Here is a 23532-nt window from a genome sequence, read left to right as displayed (position 1 = left end):
GCGAAATTGTAACCAGTTAAATTTTCAAATTATAACCTTATACGTTTTTATCTATAATTCATGCAAATTGATCGTATCAATTTTCCATTCCCATTTCTTTTTTAACAGATGCTATTCATAATAAAAAATGTAATTCAAATACGAGTTGCAATGAATAGCATTCACTCGGTCAGTTAATACTATATACTTTCGATCTGAACATTTTTTCTGACATGCCAAATTGCTTCAATATATTTTAATAGCTGTGTATGAGTGGTATAACCAGAAATAATTTTCTAGGGCGTTATACGGCATCGATAAAAAAAATTGCAAGAAAGGCCGAAAGAAGGAGTTCAAAAACTTTTGAAGGGTTTCTGACATCGAAACAGAGCCCTGGCTACGCCCCTGCGGTATATTGATAGGAGTATATACAGAGAAGTATATTCACCTAACAACTTGCTATGTACAAACTTTATATGAACTGATTTAAATACACAGAAGTAACCGTGTATGAACTTCGTATTTACACATGTTCATACAGATTAAAAGTAGGTACAATATTGATAGAGTCACTAAGGTGTTAATACAGATTCTAAAGACTGTTCACGACCATTTTTGTAATGGTAGGCGTTCAGCAAAGATGATTATATGCTGTGTAATATGCTACTTTTGCTCGTCGGCTAAGGGGGAATCTCAGTGTAAGAGCGCTCGGGCGTGCCGGTGGGCGGCGTCATTCCCACCCGTGTATTGTGTGTGTCCCGGAAACTATATGATTGAGACCTGATTAGAAGGGTGTTTTGATAGTAGTGTCAGACATGACTGATGGAATAGACCGCTGGTAATATTCCTGCACGAATTTTGGGAGTCTGTGTGTACAATAGCGTTTGGGTTGGTAACTAGCGCTAGTGCAATGGCTGCCTCCTCTGCGTGAGTGGGGTTGGACGTGCGGACTGATGCGCAATTGATTAATTTGCCCTAGGCATCGTTATGGCGGGCTTGGGTGTCGGAAAGGTAATTAGCAAATAGGCCACCAACACATGAACTCTGTTTACTTCAGTTAGAGGGCTTGAAGAAATGGATGGCCAAGCGGTCCTTGCAAACCATATTTAATATGCTATTATTATAAATTGGTTCACGGAAAGGAAAGGTGCAGTATCTGTCACAATTGTTTTTTGTGGAAACCTGAACCGCGACGTAAGGGAAGGGGGAAGGTGGGAGTGAAAGTGGAAAGGGAGAAAGAGGAGGCGTTAAAGATCCCCAGGTGGTCGAAATTTATTATGCTGACTTGGGAGGTGGTGAAGGGTGTCTGTTCCTGGCCCTACGGGACTGAAAGTTGTAGGTCAACGCCGCTTGCGGTGGGGGCTAGTCAGCCACTTAAGTATTATCTGTTTGAGGCCGTCATTGCACCCGCCACCGCTGAGGTGCTGGACGATGGTTGTTACCGGCGCGAGTCTTTCTCTCCCTCTTCTTTTTCTTTCTTCTCTACTTTCTCTCTTCTTCCGCACGAGGCAGCGGAGGTGGCTCAGGTACAGACCCAGTAGCAGCCCCGTGCATTGTTTTCTCTTCTTCCTACAGCCACAGCATGCTACATATGGAAACAAGTATGCATACACCTTACGTAAAACGTTTTGTGAAGCTAAACTACTTCGCAGTAATGGCTAAATTTCAGGTTTATTTTTTTGCGTGTGCTCTCGACCCCTTTATTCGTGCCCCTTCCATCTTTCAATTAGGCTTATTTTTAGCCGAAATGAACACGGCGTTTAAACGGCAATAGATATATTCGATTTCAGTGCTCAGAGTGAACTTGATTCAGAGGAATTACCTTGGCAAGAATCATTATGGCGACCTGCGCTGAAAATGATCTCGTTGCTTGCCTCTTACAATTTTCTCAGCTTACAAAACAGACTGTGAATATCCAAGTGTGCAGATTTTGAATTCTACTCCAGGCTCTTCCAAAATTCACTCTATATAGTAGGAAGCTGCATGGAAGCAGGTAATCTGCTTTCTCTACAGTCAGTGCACAAGAAAATTCGGGCCATTTATAGCGGGCCGAGCCTTCGTGCATGAAACAAGCTTGGTCATGTGCCCAACAAGAAGCGAGGTATACTACCCGTTTACGTTGAGAAAATGACCTTGAAATGTGCTCGTCGCTCAACAAGTCGGTGTCGATCGAGATTTGATAAAGATATTGTGCCTCTCCATTCATAAAACTAAATTCGTTGTTCATGCTGGAACATTAACTTGAACACACACGAACGATGGCCTGCTTCGCTCGTGTAACTAGGTTCAAGCCCCCACACCCCAAACATACTTAACCCCCACTATTTTTATTTCGTGCCATCGCTCAATCGCAAAAAACAGCGCCGCTGCCTTTTGTGGCAATGAAGCATGCAATGCGAGGCTTTCGCCCTGAAACCTTCTCTCCAGCGACAGGAAATTCTGCTCCCGCGAGAGAGGTGACCATACCCACTGCAGGGAGAAGGCCTCTCACATTTTCCTCAGTCTGGTCCTGTGCTAGCTGCATCCGCTTGACTCCTGCGAATTACTTTATCTCGTCCACCCAACTAATTTTCTGCCGCCCCTTGCTACGATTACCTTCCCCTGTAATCTAATTGGTTACTCATAGAGATCATCAGTTATTCTGTCTTCGAACTACATGCCCTGCCCATGCCGATTTCTTCTTGATTTGCACTGAATAGACAGTAACTAGAGTTATTTCATGACCCACTCTACACGCTTTCTATCTATTAAAGTTGCACCTGCCATTTTCCTTTCTATGGCCCTAATCGTTGTCCTCAACTTAAGTGGAACCCTTTTCGTTAACCTCCATGTTTCAGCCCCATAAATAAGTGCTCAGTTCCTTAGGTTAGTACTCAGTGCTCAGCATAGGTCAGTACTAAGCAATCGCTACTTACCTAATGGGATATTCGCGTTATTTTGGCCATGCACGACGTCCTCGCAGGAGAAGTGTCTCCACCAATCCTTGAACATTCACGAGGCCTGTTTTAATGTTTTCAAGTGATCAACTCCAAGCCTAAAACCGCTAACCAGGTTACTTCTCGCACTGTAAATACACAAAATAGGCCAGTTTGAAGTTAAACGGATCTTTATTGAGTTCAAAACAGGATAGTATATATGTGTGGCCAGCACTTTTTGCTGAAAATAATTGAATATTCTCAAATAAAATCTTATGTGCTCCATGTGATATTGACGAAATATGTCCATGGAAATTAGCATGTGCAGAAAGTAGGGGCGCACCACTGATCAATGAGGTGGTGCGCAGGTCCTACAGCTGTCTCACTCAATTCGGTAGGCCTTGAGCAGTGGGTAGAGCTGGTCGAACGCTTCTTGGAATTCTTCCTTTGTTTTGCCTCCTGCATAAAACACAAACTTTACCAGCCCTCATTTGCTACGCAGTCTGTTACTGCAATAAGTGTTGTTTGTGAGTGCGCAGACAGTGGTACGTAATATTATTTAATGGTCTTCATGTAAACGGTGCTCTGCCGCCAAAAACAAACAAAAAAAGACTACCGCTCACGCCGAATTGACCATGCTGCGACTTTCGCAACTCTATTCAGAGACCGGTGAAACAAATCTGTACTGGTGTTAAAGGCAAAGGAAATAAATGCAATGTATCGACACAATGATATATAGATATTCTTGTTTCCCAGTGTTTTCGTGACAAAAAATTATGTGAGATAGTGTCAGTGCACACTGATACGGATATATAATCTGGCAGCGGGTCTCTAGGACCGCTAGAAGCAACTGTGCCCACGCTAGTGACGTGCTTCTGGGGGCCAAGCACGGTCCTCCTGTGTCCTCGCAGTGTTCAACGTGCTGTAAGCCGCTAGGCCTAACCTGCAGCCCGGTGAAGCCGCACAGGACGTTCAGTGACATGCGGTCTACCTCTTTTACAAAACTTTTATTCGGCGAGATGGTCTTGATAGGAGAAAATTGCTGCAGCTTAACTCCGTTAATCATGGTTATGAAAGCGAAAGCTTGATTGTCCGTGGCTATGCTTTTGTTATCTGCCACTTTCCGGCATGCTTCAACCGTGGTTGAGCCAGCCGACGCTTCCGTTCTTTATCGGTTTCTGCCGCTAGCTCTGCCCGTTTACGCGCCCTTCCTGTTTGGAAATCCCTAGTGTGGTGGGGGACATGGTGTGAATTATTGGACTGCCCGCCGTCTACGAATTCGTCCCGACGACGCAGACGGCTCTGGCCGACTTGCTTTGGTCATAGCAGAAACTGCGAAAGAGCGACTGGCGCCGCCTCCCCTTTAATAAGCTAATGGCGTGTAGCCACGTGGTTAGTTATGCGGCCACCGCTGGCGAGGCAGCGCCCGCACAACGTTCGCGTGCGTGGCGAGTCACGTGGTGCCTAGTGATAGCACACCGGCACCGGGGTGGCGCAGTGGTTAGGGCGCTCGACTACTGCTCCCACGCGGATGCGCGATCGAATCCCGGTCTCGACGGCCGCTTTTCAGCGCAGGCGAAAAGCTCGGCGCCGGTGGGCTGTGCGATGTAAGTGCACTTTAAAGAATCCCAGGCGGTCAAAATTTCCCTCCACTACGGTGTCTCATAGCCTGAGTCGCTTTGGGACGTAAAACCCCACAAACCAAAGAAAACACACCGTTCCTCCTCTTTAAGGTTAAATTGCGGCGGTGATTACCTTGGGACCTGCTAGCATAGCAAAGCTTTCGCTGTGTGTTAAAAGATAGACACGCAAGGAAGAAAAAGACATGACAAATGCTTGTGCTCTCTTTTTCATCGTTTCGTCTGTGTATTTACCAGCGCTTTTTTTCCCTACCAAAATATAGTACGTGTCATAGGTCGAACTATATTGGCAAGAAAAATAGAAGTAGAACAATCTAATTACAATTAACAGATACTTTCCACAAAGCCTATCCAATCAGCAGGCGAGGTTTGCCGCCAGGCTTTCTCTTTAGCTCGGCTTCATTGCATGACAGCAACGTGGCGCAGAAATTAACTCGAGACCGAAGGCGCCCTCGAAGGCGACCGTTCGCTCCTCTCATCGTGTGGGTTAGCAGCGCTAGCAAGGCCCGACCCCTCTCCACGTGTGAAAGCAGATCGAGAACTCCTTGTGGCGATGCGCGTGTTGCTGTACGGATCAGCGAATGTCTAGCTCAGCGCGAGTTCGGTAAATGCTGGCAACATTGCTCTGCTTTTGCGTGACGTCTTCACGCGGTTCTTCCGGTTGGTTCATACAAGCAATACTTTAAAATATCCGCGGTTGGCTCCACTGGCTTCTCAATAACGTCCCCATTTTGTAGCACTGCGCGTGTTCAGGGCCCCAATTAGCATACGATATAAAATGAATTACGACGTATGAAGAAACGCACAAAAAGGATGAAGAGAAAAAACGGAACAAGAACGGTTACTGGTCCGGCGCCCATACGGATGGCTTGATCACACTGAAGCGAAGCACAGAAGGTTACCCAATTTAGGGGCGATTTTTCGAAAGGAGTGGATACTGTTGCGAAAAAACGCCACTTAATAGCTTACGTTCTTGTGATTCGCTTCATCGTAATCTAAGGACCGCTACGTGCGCCGCCACGCCAAACTTTTTAATGTTTTCTTTTCCTTCTTCAATTCTTGGCGGGCGCACCTAATCTGTTATGTTGCTATAAATTTCAGTCACCAGATGGGATTCCGCGGAACCTTGGGACTGAAATCAAATGAAAAATGACCGGTTGCCGATCTCACCTGTGAGAACCACTTTCCCAGATACGAATATGAGGACAGTGACACGTGGCTTCATAATGCGGTAGACCAATCCCGGATACAGCTCGGGCTCGTAGCTGAAACAAGAAGGTGCGAGCACCTGTGATTAACAGCCGGACAACATGAAGCCAAGAGGCTACAGAAGTGTTCCAAGAGGAAGGCTACATAAGTGTTCCAAGCAAAGCACAACTTCAGTCAGGACATGAGATTGGCGCGACAAGGAGAACCAGTCAAAATTAAAAAAGAGCTCTTTATTGATTGCGAAAATTAACACAGTTTGCTGCTCAAAAACATGGTAAGCTGTCGCTGCACCACTTGTAGCCCATCGTTAATACACAGAGCGTTTCGATAGCTACTCCGAGTAAGCGGCCCTTAGGCCAACATGAAGCGATTTCGAAACCCACGCCATCGCTACAATAGCATCAGTCACTACATATCACGATTATAATTGTGTGGAACACCCTATCTCTGTCCTAAAGTGTGAAGCGACAGCTTTAAATGATACGTCATGTACAACATATTTGAAGAACCATTAAGCCTAGATATATGAAGTCCCACTTTACACAAGCCGCATAAAGATGACTGCGTGGCTAAAGAAAAGCCTGTCTGATTCAGGAATCAAAGGTCCAAGATACGATTGAAATTTTGCCCTCCATCAAGTTCTTGCCAACTCTGAAGTAGGATGTAGTTTCGTAACGTGTCACCTGGCGAGCACCACCTGACAGAGGCAAGCTCTGTCACAACGCCGACTACTACGACGACCATACACACCAGCTCCATGTGCTCAATACCTCTATCCACTCCTACCACATTTTTGTAGAAGTGAATAGAAGTTGACCACGATTTGGGGGCTTCAATAGCTTGGCTGATACTTTCAGCCAATAATAACAAAAAAAAACAAATTTTAAGAGTTGGATGTGTGCCCCCGCAGTCAACCATGGTTCATCAATAGGGCACTTTCACCAATAACGGCCTTCCTGAAGAATAGGCGTCTGTTGCGAAGACCGCACACTTTTTGATGCGATCATGCGCTGTTGTTGGAAATAAATGTGATTGCATTTGGCGCCAAAACTCGCTTGAGAGTGTCGCAAAGTGGCTAGCCACTGTAAAAAGAAGCATTCTAGCTAGTTTTGGTGCTCCAGCAACGACTTTTGGTATAACTAGAAGTTTGAAGCAGCAATGACACCTCAAAAACAACAAAAAAAGAGCCTCACCTCTCTGACGTGGCTCTGATTCAGCAGCCAGAATTCTTCTAGGAGCTGCCTGACAAAGACATCTAGATGTTTGTTCCCACTACGCCAATGCTACAAAAGTTTTTTTACGGCATCTGTTAGTGCGCGTGAGTTCTGTGCATTAGCGGCCACTAAGAGGTTATATTTTCGTTCATTAACCTAAACATTTCCAATAGTATATCATCAAATGGATTGATTATAAGGACGCGCAAAATGGCCTATACCAAAATCTCCACTTCTAAAACGGTTAGTGGAAAATATCTGAAACCTAACCTGTGCTTCAAAAAGTTTGGGAAGAGAACGTCTAGTGAGTTCCCACGGCGATCAGGCTAACAGGGACGCAATTCTGTATGGAGCAATAACAACCATGATGCAAAAGGGCGCGCAACATGCAAATGTGACAGGCCAGCGGCAACAGCAACTCTCACTGGTTTCCCCAGCGTCCAAAGGCTCTGCTTCTGGTTCCGTGTCAGGGGACAGCTCTCCATGTCCGCTCTTGGCCATCCGTCGCCGCGAACCTCAACTTCGAAAGTGAGGTCGAAAACCACGTCACCCTTTAAGAGAGAATCCTGCTCCTCGTAAGCTTCGTGGGAATTTTCGCCGATGCTGCCACCATCGATTAGGCGAAATTTTCTGCACTCCGGGAAACAGGCCATCGCGCGATAGGAACACTTCAGAGCATACAACGGAGAAATGCGTAAAACGTGACCATTTCTGCTGCTAGTGCGGCACTACACAGTTGATGTCTTGTTTGATAGCCTAATATCTTTTTTATTTCTGTAATGTTAAACCTTTATTTCATATTTATGAGCTTATTTTCATTTCACTCAATGCCCTCCAGCTACTCATGCTATGCAAGGATTATAGACTCGTTTTGAGGAAGCCGGCGTAGAGTAGGGGTTAGAGCGCTCGGTTGGGACACAGACAGATGGTGATTCGAGGTCTGCGCCAGCTCCGATGAGAAGGCAATCAGTAACACCCTTTGGTGACAGGCACGCTCTATACACGCTCTAATAACTCCGTTCATGACGCAAGGACAGCTTTCACATTATAAAATGAGAGGTGGGCGTACCCAGTCACGCACAACGCCTATGCAGTGCCTTAAAGGTACATTACACGAATATTTTAACCTTGTGTGAAAATCGCCGAAAATGACTTCAGGAGTTGCGATTACCTAAGACTGCGGCATTTATTCAGGCGAAAGCCTTCATGGGCTATGTTGGTGCGCCGAAACGTGCGTGTAAAAGGTGAGGCCCACGTGAAAGTGTCTTAAGTGATACAGTTTAGTCAGTGGAGGGTAATGATTGACGATTACAGATATGGCGTTGGTAACTATTGGTTAGTGATAAGGGGCTATTGATTGGAGACCAGTGATGCGGGGTTGGTGATTGATGGTCAGTGACAGAGAGGTTGGTTACAATGGGATTAGTGATAATAGAATAATATTGAGATTGATGGTAATGGAACTAGTTATAGCGGATTAGTGGTAAGACAACGGTGTTAGTGATAAGGGAATAATGATATAGGGCTTCGATTCTCGTAGAGCTATTGAGTTAGAGTCCAGTGGAGGCCATGGGTTCGAAGTAACGGGTTCGAGTGCCGTAAATGAAACGGGTGCGAGTTATGCCACGGGTGGCTATGACGGTATCACGTGACAAGGCCAACATGACAGTCACGTTGTGTGGCATTGTGGCATGGCTGTGAGAACGCCACGCGATAGGGGCAACGCCGTCCGGCCAATCCTAAACTTGCAGGAGCACTGCATCGAGAATGCGCCAAGGAAAGAAAACTTTCACAGTGCCGTATGAACCCTGGCTTTGCTAACAAAAGCTATACAAGGGGCGCGCGAGTTGAAGGTTATCAATTTCGTTTCGGCCGGATGGAAACATGACGGCGCAGGACTTTCACCTAGCTAAGCTCATGCATTCACTGCTGCATTTTGATAAATGAACCGTATTTGACCGCTTAATTTCAACTAAGCTAACCCTCAGGTGTATGATTGCCGGGCTAGTTGGTGCATAGTCACATAAAGGAAAGGTTAATAGCGTAAAAAGACACTCACAAATAGGCACAAATAGACACACCGGACCGGCGCTGACTCCTCCTTTCTCGGAACATCACATATAAACCTCTTCAAAATCCAAATGCTCCCGCAAATTGCAACAAAGTCATCAAAGCATTTTTGGCCACCTCTACCTACCAACATTTAACAGTCGACCTTCACTACTATACAGTGAGAAAGATGGTTCACTAATACATTTTGAACCAAGTCTATTTATAAACGAGGCTTCTAGCAGCTCACGGGTAAGATTATCCCTGCTCCAGCCTGCAATCTTAATTTCTTTGAACTTCGATTCACATTTTGTCTTAAAATCGCGCAATTTGCAATGAACAGGTATATGTAAATGTTGGTTTTTAGAGAGCGCATATGTTCTGCAACCCTCCTGTATCGTTGACACAACGTCAAGTTTGTCCAATGTATACCTTTCCCCACGTTAAGGGTATTTGGTAAATAACCCCTGTGGCGCATTTGATAACGGGCTTGACATGCTTTTTTGTGCAGCCTTGTCTTCGACCGACATTGCCCATGACTCGTCCGCACATGCCAGCCAACTTTTTGGGGGTGGAGAAGACCATTGTGAGACCGTATTTGTAGGCGACCTTCTTAATATCATGTGCCACCTTATGTATGTAAGGGGTAAGATTAGACCATTTTAGTTTCAATGCCTGGACCCAGCCATCTTAGTTTGATGGTGTCTCCCCGTATGAGCCAAACTGGGAAAGTCCCCTTGACCCCATCTTGGGGTGAGCTGTGCGTTTTGATGCTGCGATGGGGCAGTGTAAAAGTGCTGTTTCGTGGTTCTCGTGAAAGTTATCCGACGCCTTGGTGCTATTTTGTGTTTTGTTTGAGCGCGCCAGCAAACCGTAAACACCATCCGTTTGAAGCATGACGGCAGCTGTTGGAAACAGCAGCGACCAAGGCGACTACGAAGGACTGCGCTCCGCTTCCACAGACCGAACTCGTCAGTGTTAACTGTGAGGATGTATCTGCTGTATCTTTCATGGTACATTGTACATGAGGATGTATCTGCTGTATCTTTCATAGTACTGTGCACACAAACACACAGCGAATCGTACGGGCAGCTACCGAAAGCGGAATATAGATACTACGAAAGGTGCTTTCCAGTCATCGCCGCATTCATTTAACGTAAAGCGCGACCCATTTCATGTCGCGTATTTCCTCTCGACAGTGCATATTTATATTCGATGTTGCGCTGCTTTCATTTCGCATTAAACGCACGGGAGCGTTCACAGCGGTTACGCCGCTAACCGCTGCTATCGCGTACCGAGCTTGGCGAATGCATGCGTGTCTGCGGTGCGCCGGCGACCGAGTGTGAAAAGCATATCAGCAGTGTATACTTTCAAGGTAAACCATAGTTTAAGAGCGTCACATAAAAGAAGTGTCTAAAGTACCATCCGTCAGCGTTTTTATGCAGTCTTGGTATACGTCCGGCGGCGCAGCAACATCGTATCCCCGTCCAGTCGTAGCAGCATCATTTGCACGACGTATTGTTGAGCAAAACTTCGAAAAACATGCGCTCGCAGCTGCTACTATAAACAAAGGCGACAAATTCACATAACATACAGCAGGACTTACGAAAGCGGCGCCGCCCGCAGGTGCGGCGGACGACAGCACTCTCGGCGAGCGCTACTCCCTAGTCGTCGCTACGCCTATATTGTTTCGCATCGAAGACATATCCGACTGCAGTGTGTTGTCCGACGGTGCTTTGTAATTGCTCAGGGCGCTAGAGTAAATGGACTCTCGCGGAACTGCCTTCCTGCCGATCTCATCGTATGAGTAAAAGAAAAGTAAATTTCGGTGACACCTTAGCAGGGGAGCCAGCGTGCAGATGATGAGCTGCACGCCGCACCAGCGGCAGCTGTTTTGAGAACCTTGTTTGTATTGCAATTATGGGTCAGCGTCAGAGATCCACAAGAAAGGTTTTTTTTTTTTTTTTGCTCTCGGCTTATTGTTTAAGTGAAGAACAATAATTGAAGAGATCCGTATAGTTGGCGCGGCCGGTTTACGGGAGGCCGCGCCCGCACGCACGCACGACCTGCCCGGCGTGCGTGTTTGCTACAGCGGATGAAGTAAAATGGGAATCATATTCGTGAGTCTGTCATTGGTACTAAGTCTGTCTGGCTAACACAAAACGTTCATTGGCGAATTAAATCAGGGTATACTGGAAAGCGGTGAAGCAGAAACATATCACAGCCGCACTCGGACTGTCGTTGCATGCTTTCCGCATACGCTCTCGGCAATCATCCTGCGATTTCTTTGATTATTTGCGCAGTCCGCGATCACGCATTATTGTCTCGATGACAATACCACTAAAAGGGGCGCTAATAAAGGTATTAAGTCTCTCACACGAGAACATACCGCGGTGCAAGGCCGCTCTGCTATGCATGAAGTGTGCGAATGCACAGCCCACACGGTACTGGCAACAATGGGCCGGCGCAAGGAATCTGGTTAGAGAGTATTTTCCTTCTTTCCTACTTGCTCTCGGTAAAACGGTCTATAGGTCTGGATCCAATATTCCGGTCATAGTGTCTTTTTTGCAAACGTTTGTGTCCCTTCATATCCTGCAATAGGGACTCCGTAACGGCTACCGCTAGGTGTTCAGGATATCCCGCTGATAGAAGCCTTGTTATCTGGTTATCGAAGCTCTGTTTCATCATGTGACAACAAGATATTTGTACACACTATTTAACGCCTGCATCGTGATCGCTCGCTCAATAATCTTGGCGTGCGCAGAATTATAAGGCAATAAATACTTACAAACTCTTGGCGATAGCACCAGTATACGCCTCTTTGTGTTAACTTAAGATTAAGGACTAAAAACGGCAAACAGTAATGCACAGGGCGCGCACGCGTCGCCGTTGTGATGCTGTCGTACCGTCGGGAATGACTTCATAGTCCAGTTGTCCGACGTGGCGAAGGATTTTGTATGGCCCAAAGTATCGATGCAGCAGCTTTTCACTTAGTCCACGGCGGCGAATGGTGTCCAAACCCACACTTGGTCTCCTCGATTGTATCTGCGTGGCGTCGTCATAAGTTGTATAGTCGGGTGTCGGTGCGCTGTTGGTCTCTAATACTCAGCCGTGCGAGACGTCGGGCTTCCGCTGCACGCAGCAGGTAGGCGGCAACGTCAAAGTTGTTTTCGATTGTTATGTGCGGCAGCAATGCGTCGAGCGTCGTCGTGGGCTGCCTGCCGCACACAAGCTTCAATGGGGTTGCTCGGGTCGTCTCCTGGACTCCAGCGCGGCAAGATGGCGTCCCAGGTCTTGTGTTCAGCGTCGACATACATGACGATCATGTCTGCGATCGTTTTGTTTAGGCGCTCCGTAAAGCCGTTCGTCTGGGGATAATATGAAGTTCGTGGATGGTATGTATGACTGTATTCCAGGATGGCTTGCGTCCACTCTGCCGTAAACGCCGTTCCCCTGTCCGTAATGAGCACTTCTGGGGCGCCGTGTCGCAAGTGAATTTGCTCGACAAAACTTTTGGCAACCTCTGCCATGGTGCCATTGGGCATTGCTTTTGCTTCGGCGTAACGGGTAAGAGAGTCAGTGGCCACGATGATCCAATTGTTACCCATAGACGAAACTGGAAAGGGGTTGAGGAGATTCATGCCAATTTGTTGAAAGGGCAGGTCTGGGAGCGGAATTGGGTTTAGTAGTTGTGAAGAACGTGTGTGTGAGTGGGGAGAATTTGATGAAAGACGAAGAAGGAAAACCACGTTTGCAGAAAGAAGAAGAGGAAAACGTGGAGGTTGGCTCGAGGAGCCCGAGGCACGAGCAGGAGAGAACAGGCGAGCAGCGGAGCCGATCAGCTGTCCAAGGAGCTCGGAGCGGTGCGTCTTCTGCCAGGCCTGACACGGGAATCCAGACCTGGGGTCTGCCGGCCGTATCCTGTCTTGTTCCTCATGTTGTCCACGAAGCTTGGAACGGTGGTCGGGTCCGGGAGTGCCACAGCGCCAGCTCTTCACCGCTGCTGTAACGGCAGCTCTTCACTGGCACTACCGTTCGGCGCCCTGCTGAGCATACGCACATCGGGAAGACCGGACTCATTGGCCGTGGTACGACAACCCGAAGCCTCGTGCTTCCATTGGGCCCCATTCGGTGGCCTAGCCTTCCGCTAGACCTGCCGAGGCCCTACGTCGGTGACCCTACAACGCGTGAACAACCGGAGCGAGCGTCTACACCGACTTCACGTTCCTGCCTACCCAACGAACTGGTGACTGTAGACAATTTTGTGTTTAGTCTTCGTCCCACTTACTCGTCCTACTCTCGTCCCGTCGATGTGTGTAATAAAATTATTCGTCGTTAAATAGGTCGGTCTGGTCATCTATTTAGATTGCTGTCTCTGAATAAGCCACATAACAAGGTGGCCAGAAGATTTAAAGAAAAGAACCTCACAGTAGTCCTGCTTGTCTGATCGGCTGCGTCTTGCATCGTTGGCACTCACGACATGCTCCACGTAGTGGGCAACTTCGGCAGGCAGTCGCGGCCGGTAGTACTTCTCCTGGATTCGACACAACGTGCATGCAAACCTGAGACTGCTTGCTGTGGGCTAATCGTGCAATATCTGCAGAATTTCCTGCCGGAGGGTCTTAGGCACAACAAGAAGCTGCGCGGTCCTGTTGGGTGCGAAGTTCTTAACGAGGAGGCCATTGCTTAACGCGGACTATAAATTTCGCCTGAACACAACAGGAGGGGAAGCAGTCTTTTCTTCTAAGTAATTGGCTAGCGCTTTCAGCGGATGGTCTGATCGCTGTTGTTCTGCGAAACTGCTGGTGCTTACCGGTCCCAAAAAGGCGTCTTCGTCGTATTCTTTCGCCGGTGCATCAACGGGGGCTCGCGGCAAGCAGTCTGCACCGGAGTGCTTGCGGCCTGACTTGTAGACGACTGTGATGTCGAATACTTGAAGGCGTAGGCTCCACCGGGCAAGGCGGTCGGAGGGGTCCTTCAAATTTGCCAACCAGCACAGGGCGTGGTGATCGCTTACCACCGTGAGTGGTCGGCCGTGTATGTACGGGCGGAACTTTGAAGTGGCCGAGATGATCGCAAGGCACTCATTCTCGGTGGTCGAGTAATTTGCTTTGGCTTTCGAGAGGGACCTGCTAGCGTAGGCGATTACTTTCTCCAGTCCGGCATTCTTCTGAATGTGAACGGCGCCTAGGCCCAGACTGCTCGCGTCGGTATGTATCTTAGTCTCGGCGTTCTCATCGAAGTGGCCTAGCACAGGAGGAGACTGTAGGCGGCGCTTAAGTTCCTCGAAGGCTTCCGCTTGCGTTGCTTTCCATTTAAATGGCACGTCAGCCTTTGTAAGTTCCATCAAAGGTTCGGCGAGGCACGAAACGTTCTTGACGAATCGTCGGTAATATACGCACAGTCCGAAGAATCGGCGCGAGCTATCATGTCACCTGGCTGCGGAAACTGTGCGATCCCAGCTGTTTTCTGTGGCTCAGGGCGAACTCCTTTCTTGTTGACAATATGACCAAGAAATAAGATCTCGTTGTAGGCGAAGTGACATTTCTCTGCTTTCAACGCTAAGCCTGAGGACTTGATAGCGTCAAGTACTGTTCGAAGCCTTCTCAGATGGTCTTCAAAATTTGATGGGAACACAACGACGTCATCCAAGTTTGCCAAACAAACCTGCCACTTTAAGCCCGCCAGGACAGTGTCCATTACCCGTTGAAATGTGGCTTGTGCGGAGCACAAACCAAATGGCATTACCTTGCACTCGAAAAGGCCGTCCGGTGTGATGAATGCGGTCTTCTCGCGATCTCTTTCATCTACCTCAATTTGCCAATGTTCGCTCTTCAGGTCCATCGATGAGAAGTACCTTGCATTGCAGAGCCGGTCCAGTGTGTCGTCGATGCGTGGAAGTGGGTAGACATTAGTTAGCCATTCAAGCGGCGGTAATCGACACAGAAGCGAAGTGTGCCATCTTTCTTCACCAAAACGACTGCTGCCGCCCAGGTGCTGTTGGATGGTTGAATCAAGTCATCACGCAGCATTTTCTTAACTTGATCGAGTATGGACTGGCGTTCTCGTGGCGATACACGGTAGGGGCTTTGACGTAGCGGTCGAGTGTTTTCGTCCATGATGATGCGATGGTTTGCCATCGGAGTTTGCCTCACCTTCGACGCTGAAGAAAAGCACTCGCTGTAGTTTTCAAAAAAAAAGTGCGAATCCGGTCTTGTCTGTCTCAGGGGAGCGCTGGATTAATGTCGAAATAGGGCTTCTTGGCTCGGTTGGGTACATCGTCTTCAAGTTGGCTGGGAAGCGCGAATACTTCTCGGGTGTCCGCTAGCTCGTCAAGGAAAGCAATCGTCATGCCCTTGTTCAGGTGCCCGTATTCGTCGGTGAAGTTCGTGACGAGCACATGAGCTTGTCCATGATGGAAATGGACGATGCCTCTTGCGATGCTAAGTCCTCTATCCAGTAACAACTGAGTGTTTCGTTCGACAACCCCTTCCATCATTTTGACATCTGTTGTAACCACAGGGACGATGACGCTAGATCGGGGCGGTACGGTCAATTCTCCGTCGAGGACGTTGAGAGCGACGTGATTCGTCGAAGTTCTCGTAGCAGGAATAGCTTTGTCGGTCGAGAGCTTGATGAGTTTGGATCGGAGGTCGATGATCGCTCGATGTCCGTTCAGAACATCTATGCTCAGAATCACACCGCGAGAACAATTCTGTAGGACGACGAAGCTGGTAGGGTAGGTACGTCCTTTACTGTAGCCCTTGCCGTGCATCGCCCCGACGGCGTAATAAGGTTACCACCAGCGGTGCGGATTAGCGGGCCGTCTCAAGTGGTCGTCACTTTCTAGCGCTGGGCGGCGAAAGCTCCACTGATGACAGAGTAGTCGGCACCGGTGTCCACTAGGGCGGTAACCGTGCGTCCGTCGACAGCAACCTCAAGGCCGCTTGTTCGCGTCCTAGCATTGCACATTGGCTTCCGTGTTCGATCTCTGCTTCGTCTTGTGCTGAGGTCGCGGCCGAGGCACACCATCATAACGTCGCTGGGCGGCGATATCAACTTGAAGTCTGGTCGTGATCTCGTCACGTTGTCGTCTTGTGGATCGGCGATTTAATTGCTACGTTGTCGTCACTCATCGTCGGCGATGGAGAATATTCGTGTTTTCGCCATGAAGCAACCTATCCTTCAAAGGTTGCTCTGTTTAGTTTCCCCTGCGCCGGCTTGGGGACCTTCCGGGCACACTCTCATCGTTGTTACGGCCTGGCGACGCGAAGCGGGGTCCTGTACGGCGATGGACACCTGAGCCGACGGCTTGGAGGCGCAATCTCACCGCTACGCAGATAGGTGTCGATTTCTTGCGGTCATACACCTGGACGTGGTCGTGGAGCGTCAACTGCAAATCCGCGGAGACCGATTCGTCGGTACGAGCAGTGGCGCAGAATGTGGCCGGCCTCCCAGCAGTGAAAGCATAATGGCCGGTTGTTCGCTGTCCTCCAGGCGTCACACTTCCTGGGGCTTGGGGGCCGTTGGTAGGCTTGGCGGGCGGGGGCCAAGGGGCGGCTTTCAGGAACAGGACGGTAGCGGCGAGGGCTTCATCACGACGGAGCGCGGGTCGACGTAATGCAATGGCATAGTTGGCGCAGCTCGATGAAAGCCTCCTTCTGCTCGGAAGACCAGACATACGGGACGTCATCACGTGTCAATCGCGTCAAAGGTACTCCAATCTTGGCAAAATCGGCAATGAAACGGCGATAGTACGCGCACAGGCCCAAGAAACGTCGGACTGCTTTCTTCGTGGTAGGGATGGGAAAGTTGGCTACAGCGGCTGTTTTATCAGGATCAGGCCGGACACCATCAGCGCTAACCACATGACCGAGAAATTTCAGCTGCTGATATCCAAAGTGACATTTTTCCGTTTTGAGTATCAAATCGGCCGAGCGAAGAGCATCAAATACCGTTCGCAGCCGCTTAAGATGTTGGTCAAACGTTTCTGATAACACGATGACGTCGTCCAAATAAACCAAACAGGTTTGACATTTAAGACCAGCAAGTACGGTCTTTTTCATTCTCTGCAACGTCGCTGGCGCTTAACACAGACTTCGAAAGGCAACACTTTAAATTCATATAAGCAATCGGGTGTCACAAAGGCAGTCTTTTCCCGATCGCGCTCATCCACTTCTATCTGCCAATAACCGCTTTTTAAATCAATGGAGGAAAAGAACTTGCCGTTGCGAAGTCGATCGAGTGAATCGTCAATACGGGGCAACGGATATACATCATTTTTTTGTGATGTCATTCAGTTTTCTGTAATCAACGCAAAAACGCAGCGTGCCATCGTTTTTCTTAACCAACACGACTGGCGATGACCACGGACTTTTACACGGCTGAATAACATCATCATTAAGCATTTCCTGGACTTGTGTCCGAATTGCCTCACGTTCTTTGGCCGTAATATGGTACGGCTGCTGTCGAATAGGTCGGACATGGTCAGACGTTAAGATGCAATGCTTGGTGATAGAAGTTTGCCGCACTTTCGATGATGTGGCGAAGCACGGGGCGTACTCCAGCAGTAAGGCACGCAGGTCGCATTGTTGACAGGCAGAAAGGTCACTGCTAACATCGATGTGGTCTAGAACACTAGGAGTATCAATAATGTCAGACGCAAAACATTCAGAAACTTCGTTTAACAGTTCGCCGAAAGCGATGGCAGTAGAGCGATAGAGGTGGCGAGATTCATTCCTGAAGTTCGTGACGAGGAGCTCAGAGTGACCATTGCTGAGAATAATTAAGCTTTGAGCTGCACAGATGCCATGAGAAAATAATAGCGATCGGTTGTCTTTAGCAATTATCGGCCCGTCACGTAGCCCGTCGCACACGACACTCACAACACGCAGGAGCGGGAAGGCATTGAAACAAACTCGGCTGAAACTCGCAGGGCGCAACTCGTAGGGCGCACGTACGTTGACCGTCGGTGGGGCTGGCAGCCGCTTTCTCCGTTGAGAACGAGACCGTTCGCTGTCGGAGAACGATGATGGCACCATATTCCCGCAGGAAATCCACAACGAGAATCAAATCACGGGAACATTCCCGGAGAACGACGCAGCTGACAACAAACGTTGACGTACGAATCTGGATTCTAGCCGTGCACTGTCCAATAGGAGTAATTACATGCCCCCCAGCAGTGCGTATCTGCGTGCTACACCATGGTTTCATAACCTTCCTTAGATGCGCTGCCAGGTACCCATCCAAAATCGAAAAGTCTGCTCGGTATCCACTAAAGCGCTGATGTAATGATCATCGATGCACACAGGGATGTCCAGCGATAGCCGGTCTCGTGAACCAAATGCTGTCGTTTCTGCTCCAAAATTCATATCTATTCTCATCGGGGAGACTTCTTTGGGCTGACATTTAGTGGCCCCGCCCCCGGAGGTCGCTCTACTCAGTTTTTCCGGCGGGGGCTTGGAGCGACAAGGTGGTGCTCGCGGGAAGTCACCAGTTGTTGAAGGGGATGGCCGACGTGTCGATGGAGACTTTGATTGTCGGCGCACCATCCGGAGGCTCTCTTGTGCGAGGTTGTCTCTAATGTCACAAGGTAGTTGACAGAACGTGCGTCTAGGTGCGTTGGTGTAAAAACCTTCCGGTCCGAGTTCCCGATAAGGGCACCACCGAAAAATGCGACCAGGCTCCCTCCCCACAGTGGTAGCAAAGGCGACGGCTCCCAGGGGCCCGCCAGACGTCCGTTCGTCGAATGTGTGACAGCGGTGGCCGCACGTACCGCGTTGGTTGCTGTACAGGAATGTATTGCGTTAGCTGCTGGATGGGCATGCAGTGGGTTGGTGGTAATGTAGACAACGGAGCTTGGACGGGAACTGGGCGTCGGAGAATGTCAGTGTAAGTCGGACGAGGATAATCAGAAACAGGGGTACTTTGAGCTTCAGCAACATGCAGAGATGGCTGCGTGACTTGCTGAATCTCTTCGCGGATTATATATGCGAGAGAATCACCCCTGAGTTAGAACGTGCCACAAACCTTCTGCAGTTCCTCGCGTACAATTGCACGAATAAGATCTCGGAGGTGATCAGTACTGCTTACAGCAGTTGTAAGAGGCTCGGCAGCACTCGTAGCGAGGATTGGGCTGTCGTAGACAGCCGAGCGCTGGTGTAGGATCTTTTCCATGGTGACCGCCTCTGTTAAAAATGAGGTAACTGTAGTTGGTGGGCTACGTACAAGACCAGCAAAAAGCTGTTCTTTAACCCCACGCATGAGGTGGCCCAGCGTTCTGTCTTCAGGCATGCTGGGATCCGCACGTCGAAATAGTTGCATCCTGTCCTCAACATACATCATGACTGACTCGTTTGGCATCTGTTTCCGAGATTGTAGAGCACGTTCTGCTCGTTCGCGCTTATCCAGGCTGACATACGCCTCTATGATAAGACAGCGGAACTGAGGCCATGATGTTAATGTGCTTTCTCTGTTCTCATACCATGTCAAAGCATGGTCTTCCAGGCAAAGAATGGCGTTCCGTAGCTTTAAATTGTCGTCCCACTGATTAAAGGATGCGACTCGTTCGAACTGAGTTAGCCACTCCTCAACGTCTTCATCCGCAGTGCCATGGAACGATTTCGGCACTCGGGGGTTTTGAAGGTACACAGGAGTACCTTGCATGAGCGACGTAGTGCTTTGCGTGGCTGGCCGGAGGCTCAATTTGAAGTGGACTCTAAGGGCCCGTGTTCGGGAGGAAGGCCCAGGTTCCTCCGGTTGACGAAATGAAATGGCGTGTCCACAGGCAAAAGCTCGGTATCGTTGGTTCGCGGAGGGGTGTGCGACATTGAGAGGACAATTACCCAGCCGGCTCCACCAAAACTGTCACGAAGACAGGGATTTATGGGAATCGGTAACAGGGGCAGAGACACGAAGTCAAGACAAGGGTTCTCGGGAAACAGTAACACAAAGACACAGGCTCAAGAGTCCACCATCCCAGCTAGCCGAAGCGCGCGAGAGTCTCCAACTTCTTCGTCTTTCAAGCGCTACCTGCAACCGTCAGTTGGTATTATATATATAAAAACATAAAGGAGACGACACACGGTAGAAAAACAGTAAACTTTAATCCGACGTTTCGGCCGGGGTCCGGCCTTTGTCAAGGAATGTAGAAAGAAGCAGTCGGTCTGCATTTCTTATATACATGCACAATCCAAGCACACGTGACCAGCCAATATCAACAAATAAAGATCAAAATATCAAAACAAGATTCCACACGCGTGATGCAATGGCGGTGCAAGGTATACAGACAGAATGACACGTGTCGCGCTTAGGTCGTGCATCTTAATATGTTGCACAAAAGTAAGGTATATCACTTAAAAAGTTGTTGTCACTATCAGCGCACAAAACACAAAATATCACGAAGTTAGAATTGGTGGAGTACACGTCATATATAATCCTGCAATATTCAGGAGGAGGAGGGGGGATTCATCCACTGAAATATCATTCTCATCGGTAGGCGACAGTCGCAGATAACACGTCAGTACAATATAACAGTGAAATACAACTTTGATTTAGCACGGTACGAAAAAAAAATAAAAAATAAAAAATACCTAAATAAACAGTCACTCAAACTGTGGCTTGGTGAAAAACTCGATTATGTGCTCAATGCGACGGAGAAAAAGAGAAGCAGTTAGTTCTTACCAGTCTCGATTACAAGGAATCGTGTGCAAGGTTATTGGATAAGATGTCAATATCAGTCCTTGTTACGGCGGGAAGCAATATGCTCGAGAGAAAGATGGTAAATTGCCGTTTCAAAATCACTGGACTCCCCCGACTCAAAGAGGAAACTGCCTTGACATTTATATTAAGGCAGTCCAAAATGATGTGCTGAAAGCTTACAATACCCAAAAGAAATTTTTTCGTAATCTTTCTGGAAAAGAAACCGCAGATATAAAACGACTCGCGTCACAAACTGATATTGTCATAAAGCCCGCTGACAAGGGTGGTTCCATCGTGGTCATGAACAGAAGTGACTACATCGCGGAAGCCGAAAGGCAACTGGCGGATGGTTCCTTTTACCGCCTGCGACAAAGTGATCCGACTACGTAGTTTAAGACTGTTTAAGTAAAAAACCTTATATTGTCTTAGCTTGAGTGAAAAAATTGACAAAAGCACTGCAAAGTCAGTAATTCCCCTCAGCCCTGTACTAGGCAGATTTTATTTATTGCCAAAAATTCAGAAACCTAACAACCTCGGACGACCCATCATTTCCGGTATAGGAACCGTAACTGAAAACATGTCACGCTATGTTGACACTCTAATCAATAAGAATCCGGCCACATTCCAGTACTACATAAAGGACACAACTGATTTCCTAGCTGATATAGCTGACATTACCATCCCTCAAGGCGTCTTGCTCGTAACTCTGGATGTTGCGTCACTTTATAGCAATATTCCCCACTCCGATGATATCTGATCAGTTGTAAAGGCTTTTGAAGATCGAAACTTATGCACTAACATTGACGGTTCTACATTGGCTATCCTTCTTAAATTATTACTCGAACTTAACTTTGAATTTGATGGCACTCATTATGTCCAGATTAGCGGTACATCGATGGGTACACGTATTGGTCCCAACTACGCCAACATATTCATGGGCTTATTAGAAGACCGGTTTCTCGACGAGTACCCGCTAAAACCTTTTTACTACAAGAGATTCATAGACGACATTTTTTTTATTTGACAACATGGTGAAGGAGAACTTCATCATTCATCTCTAGTTTTAATAATGTGCATGAGGCCATAAACTTATCATATTCTTTTTCTCGAATCACTATTGTTTTTCTAGACGTGACAGTGTCAATAAAGAATAGTAAACTAATCACTGATTTATGCCGGAAACCCAGTGACAGACCTCAGTAGTGTGTTTTTTTTTTCAATAAACTTCAGTTGTGAGTCAGCGCTTGTCCTGTCCGTTCTTCTCCTCCGTGCACGTCTTTTGCGCTGTTTTTCTATCATGACCTCAGTACTTGCACTTCGACAGCAGCCATCTTAAATACTGGAAGACTAGCACACCATTAGGACAAGCCGTCCGCTTTAAACCGATATGTTCTGACGATCGCGACTTTGAATTTCACTGTGCCAACCTTCGGAACATCCTAACTAAATGCAAATATCCAGAGTGCCTAATAAATTATGCAGTAGAATGTGCAAGCCTTCTTGATCGCAAAGCTCTTCTCTAAGCGAAAAAGGAACCATCGGGCCAATCACGAATCAATCTCGTACTAAGGCATTCAGCTTCGGTCCCCAACGTTGCAGGTATATTAAAGAAACATGATAGCATTCTCATGCAAAGTGAGCGTCTAAAAGAAATTTATCAGCAAGCACCCCGTGCTGTCAGTCGTTGTAACAAGAACCTCAGTGATATTTTAACTTCGCCTAAAGCTAGCCCCCCTGTACCAATCGGCTGCCATCCTTGCAACAAGTCACGGTGCAAAGGTTGTGAACAAATGACTACATCGGTGAAAGCTTTTAGCACTGCATCGAACTTTAATGTAAATATTCGGGGCAACTTCTCATGCGATACAGACAACGTGATTTATTTGCTTCAATGTTCTATCTGCAAAATTCAGTACATTGGCCAAACCGAAACATCCTTCAGATATCGATTTAATAATCATAAAGCTCATTGTAATACACTGCCTAGCCTCCCTATCTCTAAGCATGTAAACATTACCAAGCACCCCTTTAAAATAATGCAAGTAACTTTACTGGAATCAGGTTTCAGAACCCACCACAAACGCGTAGTTCGCGAATCATTTTTAATACACCAGTTTAACACAGTTTCTTGTAGTCTCAATGAAAACACTGGCAAGCTAACTTGTCTCACTTCTTAGCATTTTATCTAAATGGTAGCACCTTTGGTAGCTTCTTAAAAGATATGTTTAATCCATATTGGCTCCATTTTGCACCGCTTGCCTCTTCGCTTGCGTTCTTACGGTCACAGCCCAAAGCCCCTCACGAAATGCCATGCTTTACTTGCACTGATTTTTTTCCTGTTTGCCAGTTTCTCTCGAGCATATTGCTTCCCGCCGTAACATGGACTGATCATTACATCTTATCCAATAACCTTGCACACGATTCCTTGTGTAATCAACAGTGGTACGAAAAATTAACTTCTTTAACTGCTTCTTTTTTTTCTCCGTCGCATTGAGCCCACAACAGAGTTTTTCACCATGCCACAATTTGAGTTACTGTTTATTTATGTATTTTTTATTTTTATTTTTTATTTTTTTTTTACCGCGCTAATCACAGTTATATTTCACTGTTAAATTGTACTGACATGTTATCTGCCACTGTCGCCTACCGATGAGAATGATATTTCAGTGGATGAATCCCCCCTCCCCCTCCATAATATTGCAGGATTAAGTGTGACGTGTACTCCACCAATTCTAACTTCGTGATAATTTTTGTTTTGTGCGCTGATGGTGACAACAACCTTTTAAGTGATATATCTTACTTTCTTTGTGCAACATATTCAGATGC

The 23532-nt window shown here is 47.6% G+C and overlaps 1 protein-coding gene across 1 annotated transcript in view; it reads right to left on the bottom strand.

Moving 5' to 3' along the window:
* Positions 1–3107: 3107 nt before the first annotated feature.
* LOC146187839 (TATA-box-binding protein-like) overlaps positions 3108–23532 on the bottom strand; it is a 59074-nt gene continuing 38649 nt past the window's right edge. Inside the window, exons 5-6 of the mRNA XM_084604932.1 lie at positions 5705–5799; positions 3108–3353 (exon numbers count right to left, since the gene is read on the bottom strand). Of these exons, the coding sequence (XP_084461058.1) occupies positions 3277–3353; positions 5705–5799 (172 nt within the window). The 3' untranslated portion in view covers positions 3108–3276. The remainder of the gene's footprint in view (positions 3354–5704; positions 5800–23532) is intronic.

Source organism: Amblyomma maculatum, chromosome 5 (genome assembly GCF_055883805.1).
Source record: "Amblyomma maculatum isolate TAMU_Amacu chromosome 5, ASM5588380v1, whole genome shotgun sequence".
Taxonomy (NCBI): Eukaryota; Metazoa; Arthropoda; class Arachnida; order Ixodida; family Ixodidae; genus Amblyomma; species Amblyomma maculatum.
This window is presented reverse-complemented; position numbering and strand designations above follow the sequence as displayed.